At 31.1% G+C, this 11,215-nt stretch overlaps 2 protein-coding genes across 2 annotated transcripts; one reads left to right on the top strand and one right to left on the bottom strand.

The window, feature by feature from the left end:
* Nucleotides 1-2,731: 2,731 nt before the first annotated feature.
* Pex7 (Peroxin 7) lies at nucleotides 2,732-4,112 on the bottom strand. Its single transcript, XM_065503932.1, has 3 exons — nucleotides 4,024-4,112; nucleotides 3,177-3,926; nucleotides 2,732-3,110 (listed from the first exon to the last, which is right to left on the bottom strand). The coding sequence occupies exons 1-3, from the start codon at nucleotides 4,110-4,112 to the stop codon at nucleotides 2,948-2,950; spliced, it is 1,002 nt and encodes a 333-aa protein (XP_065360004.1). The 3' UTR covers nucleotides 2,732-2,947.
* A 1,264-nt stretch (nucleotides 4,113-5,376) lies between these two features.
* On the top strand, nucleotides 5,377-7,326 carry Arr2 (arrestin 2). Its single transcript, XM_065505146.1, has 3 exons — nucleotides 5,377-6,235; nucleotides 6,660-6,854; nucleotides 6,930-7,326. Exons 1-3 carry the CDS (start codon nucleotides 5,380-5,382, stop codon nucleotides 7,082-7,084), a joined length of 1,206 nt encoding a protein of 401 aa, XP_065361218.1. The 5' UTR covers nucleotides 5,377-5,379; the 3' UTR covers nucleotides 7,085-7,326.
* Nucleotides 7,327-11,215: the final 3,889 nt, after the last annotated feature.

The following is an 11,215-nucleotide window of genomic DNA, read 5'->3' as shown; positions in this document are numbered from 1 at the left end:
TAAACCATTTCAAATTTTGGCCCTCACTTGAGTACAATTGTATTGGGAATCGAATGAAAGCATATTGAAAATATGTAGCATCGAATCATATGTCTGCACAAGGAATATAAATTTTGAATTGTTTTTGATTTTTTGCACATTTCAAATAAATTTTATAGCTCAACATTGATAGTGAAAAACTGTAGATAAAAACAAGTAAGAGAGCTATATTCGGCTGTGCCGAATCTTATATACCCTTCACCAAATTATACTTCAAAATTTAAAATATTTTTAGGTAAACAAAATTTAATTTTTTTCCAGTTGTTTTTTTAATTTTTTGAAAAAAAAAAATTTTCGATTGTTATTTAAATTTTTTTTTTTAAAAAATTTTAAAAAATTTATTTTTTTTTTTAAATTTAAAATTTTTTTTTTTTTTTTAAAAAAATTTAAACCTCTAACCCTCTTACAAAACACCAATTATCTCAAAAAATAATTATAATTTTATTTTTAAATTTAACTGTGACTTTAGTTACAGATTTGTTAACATTTGCCTTGAAGTTCTGATTTTTAGTTTTTGTACTGTCAGCTTTTTTGTGAGAGATGTCATAATTTTAGCAAGTGATATTTTGTGTGTGATTTTTTTTTTTAAATCGAAGTTTTCCTGACTTTTAGTTGCCCGATCTATTCGAAATATTTTTTATTAGTTATTTTTCATTAGTTTTTCAATAAAATCGTATCATAATTATTGTTTTTTACACCTAAACCAGTTCCTAAACTTAATTTGCAAATTAGTTTCTGATGGCTGTTCTGAGTTTATTGGGTCATATTTACCCTAAATAAAATTATTCGACCACTTTTTTTAGCTTTTTAAAGTTTGCTGTTAGAGGGTTAAAAATTTATTTTTCCAAATTTTTTTAAAAAAAAATTATATATTTTTCGAATTTTTTTTTATTTTCGAAATTTTTTTTAATTTATTACTGAATCAAATTTATGACAACAAAATTTTTTGGTGAAAAAGAATTCGGGTTAAAAAATATTTTACCCGATTTTGAACCATTGTAGGTCCAAGTTACTATAGCCTTATATACATCATTGCTATGGACTTTGAAATATCTATATTGTCTAAATTAATGACTTAGTAATCCAGATGGCTGAGATATAAGGAAAAAATCGATGGCTATATCGACTCCGCTATCTATAACGATCCAGAATATATATACTTTGTTGGGTCTCTTATAAATTCCCTTTCAACTCATGGTAAAGGGTGTAATAGCATAACAGAGATATACGACGAGACATCTGAGCAAGAACTTTATGTTTGCCCTATTATACGATCATGCTGAGCGAAGTGGCTCGGTAGGTCTCTAGTTGCTCCGATGGTTATTTTTGATATATTCTAAAATTCCCAATAAAAAAATGATAACAATAAATTTTCTGTTTAACTTGTAAGTTATATTTTTATTAGAAAAATTGAGATCTTTCTGAAAGAAAAAAAAGTAAAATATAAAGGCATTTGGGCACATGTTAGTTAGTATTAAAAGTGTTATTATTAGTAGCAATTATTATTTACATAACCTAAAATACTATTTTGTTTAACAAACGATTTTAACATATTATTTTATTATTATCTGGGATTATTTCTTCGAATACTTTACTTTTATCACATTATTAACGTTTTTAAAACAGTTTAGCTTTGCTATAGTTATTCAATTATTATCCATCCATGCTGTTAAGTATTTACGAATAATATACACCATTTCCCATTGTATTTTAGAAAATATTAATTTATGATTTTTACAGACTTTTAAATTAGCTGAGCTATATTTTTCAGAATTGAATTTTTCAATACTTTTTACAAATTCTTTAAATTGTTGTTGTAAAAACAAGTTCACGAGAATCAATTATTTTAAAATGTTTAAAACTTAGATTTGTTCAGGCTTAAAGCGAAAAATATTAAAATATTTCTGGATATTTGTTTTTGTCATAAAAAGTTTTTGGAATCGATTTGTATATTAAAGGCAATATTGTGAAAGAAATCAGTAAATTTTAAAAATATGATCGATTTCGTAAGGACACTTTAGTTGATTTTAACATTTTTAGAAACTCAAAATATAATAAAAAATAATGTAGTTAAGTTTTACAGTAATTTTAATTAACAGAGCTATATTTTCCAAAATAGCTAAAATGAAATTTTAAAATTGAATTTTTGAATTATTTTACAAATTCAGGAGAATTAATAATTTTAGAATATTAATCTAAAATGTTAAAAATTTTGATTTTAAAGGCAGTATTGTGAATGAAATCAATAAAATTTGAAATATGTATATGCACGACTTCGCAAGGTAAATTTTAAAGTTTTTAGATATTTTCAAGACACTATTTTAGAAACTGCAACTATTTCGATTGAAAAGGATTATGATTTGATAAATTGAATTTCATTCATACTTTAGAATATTGAAAACAATTTTTGACAAACAAATAAGTATTTTGTGAAGAATAGGTAAAAAAAATCTAGGTTTTTTGCTTACATCACAGCGATTTGTGGGCCGATTTTCTCGATTCATGTATCAATCATGTTTGTAAGTTATTTAAGGGTTTCGGAAAGTTGATTTCAACAGACTGACGTACAGACTTACATGACTTTATCGACTTATTTTTTATAACTTTCTAGTTTTAGTTTAGTTTGAGATTAAAGCAAACCTTTTAAAAACGTTGCCCTTTAATTAATTCTTTCTAAAACGCCAACTGGAAATGGTGTAAATATCGTTTGTTGTGTAACGTATCGAACGTTACTACGTGATAGTTAATCGGCTTGATGGCGCACTTTGCTGGCACATTGGTTATTATCACACTTGTGTTTTTGTATTTTGTGTGTGTTTTTTTCTATATCTGTTTCATCCTTCTTCAATACTATTTACAGTTTAAGGCCATATTGATTGATTCAAGTCAATTCTTTGGTGTCTGCAGTTCACAGTTTTAAGGTTTTGGGTGTAAACACATTGACCACACTATCCCAGCCACAGTCTACTAACTGATGTGGTGTATTGGCATTCCAGTCTAGACCACAAACGAATTCAGTATGATGTTCATGTACCTCAATGGCATCTGCTGAAACACCAAAGTCCCAAATTCTAAAAAAGAAAGAAACTCTAACTTTAAACAATCGTTTTAAATTGCTAGAATTTAAATTCACTTACCTAGTGGTAAAATCATAATTTGCTGAAGCCAACACCGAAGCCTTATGAGGCGAAAACGCCAAACGTCTTACGGCAAATTCTCCGGAAAACAATTCAAATACATGCTGGCGCATATTCCTTAAATCCCAACCGCGCACCAAGCCATCAGCACCACCCGTCACCAAGACATTGCGATCGTACTGGCTCCAGTCCAACGATAAGATTTCACTGTCATGGGCCGCCTTAACGCACATCAAAGGTTTACCTGAAAAATCAAAAGAATTCCATAAGTTTAATAAACCATCGGTACCTACGCTAGCAAAAATATTTGCCACTAAGGGTGAGAATTTTGCACTATATATCAGATCGGAGTGACCCATATAGGTGGCTACCGACTTCTGGCGATTACAATCCCACAACTTAATCGCACCATCCCAACTGCCCGACAGTATCTGATGATAATTCCATTTTTCACTCCAATCCACACTGTATACCTCGTTTTTATGTTCACGCAAACACATAACTGGTTTCTGGGGCACTTTCACACAGTTTGCCGTTTCCAAGGCATCGAAAGCCCCATCGAGACCAGACCAGATTTGCAATGAACCATCACCCGAAGCGGTACAGGCGATATTGTTGCCGTATGGACACCAAGCTACATCAAACAGACCATCAGACCATTCGAGACGTGCCACCTCGGTAAGACCCTTGTTGTTGGGAAGATTCTGTAAAAGAAATAAAGAACCGCCGCCTGCTAAACCATAAAGTTGGCTGTAATGTAAGAGGGAAAAAGGGAACAATTAGTTAGATAATTTCTATTTGAAGATGATGGCTGAAAGTTAATAGTTATTTGTTTTCTTATATTTACCTTGTTGCAAGCAGTAGTCGATCTGTTTCAAATGTTGAAAATTGCACACTGTAACCATGGCGTTCAGCTGTGGTATATGTGGAGTACATTTTTTAACTGCAATGATAAGATTTAATAAAGAAATAAGTTAAACTTGCAAACATTTTTATTTTTTTATTATTTTTATATTTATTTTGTTAAGATAAAAGAAGCTCAAAATTTAATTTAAAACATAAGGTATAAAAGAATAAGAAATAGAAAAGCTGCAAATTCCCAAATCGTTTAAGTATGTATTCTTTTCCCACATTTGTTGCATTTTAAAACGTTTCGTTTTATAAAATAAGACCCAATTTATTTTCAAATTAAACGTTTCCTTGTTCTATCGTATACACAAGTTTATTTACGATATTTAGTGAATACAACAACCCTTAAGATTAATATTAAATTACTGTGAATGTTTTATTTATTAAAGTTTATAACGCCCATAGTTATTGTGAATGCAATCAATATTTCGTTCAAAAACCTTACCATGTTCAACGACCGTTAATATTCAATACAACAAACATATTGAATTATTTACTGCCATAAAGTATGCTACACATTTTAATGTTTTTAATAAAGACCTTAATTTGTCGTTTATATTAAAAGGAATCAAACTATTTTTGAAAATCAATTGTTTAGAATAGTATTTTCAACCTCAAAACCATTAAACTACATTTACATTAAAACATTTGAGATTACCTCTGATGTTTCAAACATTTGACTTTGTGTTTAGTGGCAGAAAATGAATTCGAATTCCAAATTCCTTCTTAAATGACTCACACCCTTCCAGTTCTTCCGTATGCTGAAAGACCTTGAGGAAGGTTAGAGGTTTAAGACTCAAACATGCATAAAACTGTTAAACGCCAAACAACTTGACATTTGTTAGATTTGTATTAAGTACTTGTATAACAAAAAATAAATAAAAATAACAACAACTAGTACCAGAGAAAATGTTGTTTGGAACATTTAATCCCCTCCAAGTAGTCTTCCTTATTTGAAATTATTCAAAAATAGTGCTGTGCAAATGGAAAATTAAGTTCAAAACAAAATCGAAAACGAAAACATTTACACAGTGACATGTTAAGAAAATTAATAGAAAACGTTGCAACAGTAACAATTGAAAAAATTTAAATCCATTTAGTGCTAAACACTAAAGAAACCTTTCAAAAATATTTACCATTTTGCTGGATATTCGAGAATAAAAAGAAAAATGTATAAAAGCAAGTGACAACGACCATTTGACCGTATTTTCGCGAAAAGTTTACTTATTAGTGGGTGCTAGAACGAAATACGAGTTGAACTACAGTTTGTTTAGTGTTTAAATTTAATAACGTCATGGTTGTATCGGTTAAAGTTTTTAAGAAGGCTACACCCAATGGAAAAGTTACTTTCTATTTGGGTCGTCGCGATTTCATTGACCATTTGGATTATATTGACCCCGTCGATGGCGTGATTGTGGTAGATCCGGATTATTTGAAAAATCGCAAAGTATTTGGCCAATTAGCCACCATATATCGCTATGGCCGCGAAGAGGATGAAGTCATGGGAGTAAAGTTCTCCAAAGAACTAATTTTATGCCGTGAACAGATTGTGCCCATGGGTAATTCCAATATGGAAATGACTCCAACCCAAGAGAAATTGGTGCGCAAGCTAGGCTCCAATGCTCATCCCTTTACCTTCCATTTCCCACCAAATTCACCCAGCTCGGTTACATTGCAACAAGAAGGCGATGACTTAGGCAAACCCTTGGGTGTGGAATATACCATCCGTGCCTATGTGGCCGATTCCGAAGATGATCGCCAACACAAACGCAGCATGGTCAGTTTGGTTATTAAGAAATTGCAATATGCTCCCCCAACTAGGGGCCAACGTTTGCCCAGCTCGTTGGTGAGCAAAGGTTTCACCTTTTCAAATGGCAAAATCAGTTTGGAGGTCACTTTGGATCGTGAGATTTACTATCATGGCGAAAAAGTGGCTGCCACCGTGCAGATCAATAACAATTCTAAGAAGGCTGTGAAGAATATTAAAGTTTTCATTATTCAACACACGGAGATTACAATGGTGAATGCTCAGTTTAGCAAACATGTAGCGCAATTGGAGACAAAAGAGGGCTGTCCCATAACACCTGGAGCTAATTTGTCAAAGACATTTTATTTGATTCCACTGGCATCGAATAATAAAGATCGTCATGGTAAGAGAAAATTTAGAGAAATTTTAGATTATGAAAAAAAGAGTTATAAAGTGAATACTTTTTAAATTAGCAAACTCGAATTTTATAGTTAATTTGTAGAAAAAAGTTGAGTTAAAAATTACATTTTATACAGATATAGAGGAGACTTGATATGACAGTTAAATGCGAAATTAATTTGTTTGAGCTTTTGACATTTTTGTCTTATTAAATATTAAAGGTCTGATTTTTATAGTCAAAAATTGCCTGGAAATTTAGCTTGTTAGTGAAATAGGTTAACCCATTCACACCGAAGTCAAAATGAAAATGTTTGAATAGTTTAGCTGTGAGTTTGATCACAATTAATTATGATCATTCTAACGTAGACTATTAAAGATCAGTTTGGTATTGAGTAACATTTTGTTAATCTCAAACATTTTCTACCCAGGTATTGCTTTGGACGGTCATCTTAAGGATGAGGATGTGAATTTGGCCTCTTCGACTATGGTACAAGATGGAAAATCAACCGGTGATGCTTGCGGTATTGTGATCTCATACTCGGTGCGTATTAAACTTAACTGTGGCACATTGGGCGGTGAAATTCAAACTGATGTACCCTTCAAACTTCTACAACCGGCACCTGGTAATTTAAATACAAATGTTAACCACAATTTAAATACCCCCAAATAATCACTAATTTGTTTAATAAAACTTTTAGGATCCGTTGAAAAGAAACGCTCGAATGCCATGAAGAAAATGAAGTCAATTGAACAGCATCGCAATACAAAGGGTTACTATCAGGACGATGATGATAATATTGTCTTTGAAGATTTTGCCAAAATGCGCAATAATAATGCGGATGTGATGGATTAATCCTTGATGAATTTGCAGCATTTTTTTTAAAACTTAAAACTGTTACTAATACTTTTTTCGACTTAAAAGGGGAAACAATATAAAACGAAAGCATGTAGTTTGTTGCGGCACTTTTTAAATCATTATAATTTTAAACTGTGAATTTGGAATAATGTTTTTGAAAAGTATTTCATTTATAATTTAAGTATTGCGCGAAAAAAATCTAATAAAAATTATTTAATGTTGAAAACATTTAAATATAATTTACACTGTTTTATTATCACTTTTAAAAATTACACTCACCAATTTTGAATTATGTTTAAATATTATTTTTAAATTTCTAAAAAATTTATTTTTAAAAAAATTATATTTTTTTAATTATATGAAATATTTATGTTATAGAGGAGTTGTGTTGGGTTTCAATTTCAGAAGTTGAATGAGTTTCTTTTGCCAGAGTGCTGGCTATAAATTCTTCCCTTGAGATTCTTTAAGACGTTTTTTGTTATATAGTTAAATGTTAAAGAAGGGTTGTAAATTGTTAGTGCTGCTCAAAGGTCATGCTATTGGAGTTTTTCCTTTTGCCACCCTTAATACTCAACGAATCCGCCAATCAGCTTACAGGGTGGAAACTTTAAATTTTGCGCTTCAATTTAGGAATTTGCCAAATTCAACAGTTTCTTTCATATTTGTTATGATTAAAGCTGTCTGGACAATAGAACTAGATTAAATGGTGGTTTTGCATTGTTTATTTGCAAACCGTTATTTTTATATTTTAAATAGTGAGGAGAAGAGGCCTTGAAATTTTTAATTATCAACATAAAACTTGTTTTTTGAACAGCGATCTTTGAACAATAGATAAAGGATGTTGTTGTTTACTTTTGTCATCGGTGGTCTTAAATAAACTTCAAGTTTATAAAGATTAGTCGACCTTGTTGGTTGTAAAGCGATCTCCTTGAAAGGAATTTAATTTTTGTACGAAAATTGGTTCTTGATTAAAGCAATCATTTGCATTATTCCGCATTGTTATATAAACGATCTACATTTTAAAACGCCGCAAAAAAGAATATCACAAACAAACGCATGGTTTACATACTTCAATCTTCACATATTTTAAATACTTGTGGGAGCTATAGAGCTCGTACTATTAAACGACGCTAATTCATCATTAATAAGTCTATTGGTCAGTTCACAAAGTCTCTTATAAGTCATAATGTTCTAATATATCACGACTCAGCGGCTCGGCTTAACCGACTCATAGGCATTCTGCTGGTAGCTACAACTTTGTCTCAGTCCAAGAATTGGAGGCATTATTCCACGAAGATTGTTGTCTATTTCAAAACGTTTGCGAGCAACAGAATTCATTCAAAGGCACGGAAATTGGGTACCATACGAATTGTAGCCAAGAGAGAAATGCTTCTTGAACGCTATAAAAGGAAATAATTTTTGCACCGAATCATTACTTGCGATGAAAAATGGATCCATTATGATAACACAAAGCGTCAGATATCGTATGTGAAGCACTACCAACCAGCCAATTGACACCAAAGCCAAATATCCATGGCGCTATGGTAATTCTATTTATTTGGTGCAAGCAAAATAGCCCTAAAAGCTGCTGAAACCTAACCAGACCATCACAGGCAACCCTGGCCCAGAATATTCGGCCAGATATGAAACCATAATATCATGACAACGCTCTGCCACATGTTGCAATACATGTTAAAAAGTTTTTAGAATGAAGTGGTTGGGAAGTTTTGCATCACCGCTTTATAGTCCAGTCCGTGCCCGTCCGACTACTATTTGTTTCGATCGATGCTGGATGCTCTCTCTTTGGAACATAGTATCCTATATTGGCTTGATTCGTCCTGCGCCTCAAAAGATGAGCAGTTCTTGTTTCAAAATATAAGCTGAAAATTTGAAAAAATCTCGCATTTTTAAGTCATACAGCCAATAAAGAAAAAAATAAACAAAATTATTCATTCATAGTGATAAATAAAATTGGTCGTAACACGAATACAATTCCTATAAATAGTTTACTGAACACCAGCACTTGTATAGTTTTGAGAGCAATTGCTCTAAATATAATTTAGTAACCCTATTAACTGATATTTTCTTATATAAACACAAATTCAAAAAAACCACAATTATTATTAACATAAAATAAATAATTATTGTTATTGCCAACCACAACTACTTAAACACCTTTTGTTGGTACTTGGTTTCCGGTTAATGATAATATAAAACCCACAAATCTAAACACATCTCATTACAGTTGAAAATAGTGGCCCAAAATACTAAATACTACCTAAAAGAAATGTTAATCCTTGAAACATTATTAAAAACTCTAGTAATCACAAAACTTTGTTTAAGTTTAACAATTTATCAGCCAACATACTATAGTGGGCAAGGAAATAATGCAGCAGCACTCAATTTGGAGAGAAAGCAATTTACTGTCCCCCAAATTATGCAAAACCAAGGCATTGGTTTAAATTCGGAAGATAAATCTTTAAACACTGCTGAACATTCCCAATTAACACCCTATCAGGCTGGTGCAATATCACATATTTTAAGTCAAACAACTTCATTAAACTACCAACCTGGTGGCTACTCCAATATTTATCCTATTCAATATAAATTTCACAATCCATTGTCAGCAGCAACACGCCCAACATCAAACACACTAGCTGCAAATGAACAACAACCTGTCACGGCTGCCAGTTTAGAAAGTGAAATATTGCTGACACCCAACACAGAAGCGGTTACAAAACTAAAACCAATATCATCCATTAATTACAATAATAAAATCTATCACTTCAATAACAATAAAAGGGCAAGTCCTTTGGCAAACAATGAGCAAGAAAATCAAACAATTATTGTTAGAAATCAAGGAAATTTAAGGGAAAATCATGATGATAAATTAATTGAGCAGAATAACAAAGGAATACAAGATCGAAATGATGTAAATGATCAGCCGAATGCAGCAGCAGCAGCCTCATCATCGTCATCTTCTTTAATAAAACAACCCTCATCAATGGGATCTTTAACGTCCTCTCAACCAACAACAAAGACTTCTTCTCATGAAATTCGATATCTACAGTAAGTGTGTTTAATAAAACAATTTATTTGTGGTCGCACTAAATATTCCTTTAGAAAATTACGAAAATCCATTGAATTTTATTATCATGATTATTGACTTTTTACACCTTATTCATTTCATTCTGTCTCTCTTCATTCATTCCATAATTTATGCAAATTTTATTTGATTTTCATTTTATATTCTCAAAATATTTAGTGATATTTTCCTAAGTTATCCAAAACCTCATCAAGTTAACTCTGGTCATGTAGAGCTCTCACCAGTTTTATTTGAAAAACGTTTTGAATCTCAAAAGCCGGGCAACCGTTACAAGGGTGAAGTATGGTTTTTATTATAAATCTAATAGACATGACTTGAAAGATTTTATTTTAATTTTTCAACAAAAAATTATGATTTGATCTTATTGTTCTTTTTATTACAATATTTGTTTGCTTTCTTTAATATTCTTTTTTACTTTTAAGGTGATGTGGTTGGATAACACGGGAGGATTTGCTCAACATTATTGGGATATGGCCCAGGGAAAACTTTAATACTATAAAGAGGGGCACACAAACGTGACTTTTTAAATGTTTTGGAATTTACTGCTTTCCCTGTGTACTATTTGATATAAAAACAAAAATTAATGCAAATTTTTTCACAGAATTATTTATCATTGCAGTTTTCTTTCTTTTATTTTGAACTCATTTGCATTTAACGAAATTGGGGGATGGATTAAGGAAAACACAAAAGATCATTATCTTTAACTATACATACAAAAGTGTGTACTCTTGTAGGAAAATAAGACTTTCGCACATTTTCTTACAGTTTTCAGTTAAAATTTACATTAATCATGCAGTTTTACCCCTTTAAATGAGCAAATGTTTCCTCAAAAATTCGCATACGTTTTTAACCAAATAATTTTACATAAAACGGTTGAAAAGTATTTTTTTTTTCATTGTTTATTTATAAATTTGCATTTTATCTGATCTTGTACAATAATATGAGGTTATGTTGAATGTTATTTTGTCTGTTACAATAACCGTTATATGGCATTCTTCATCTTACATCTTTTTGTTAAAAAT

This window comes from Calliphora vicina, chromosome 3 (assembly GCF_958450345.1).
Source record: "Calliphora vicina chromosome 3, idCalVici1.1, whole genome shotgun sequence".
Lineage (NCBI taxonomy): Eukaryota > Metazoa > Arthropoda > Insecta > Diptera > Calliphoridae > Calliphora > Calliphora vicina.
Note: the sequence above shows the minus strand (reverse complement) of the source record. Positions and strands in the feature narration are given on the sequence as shown.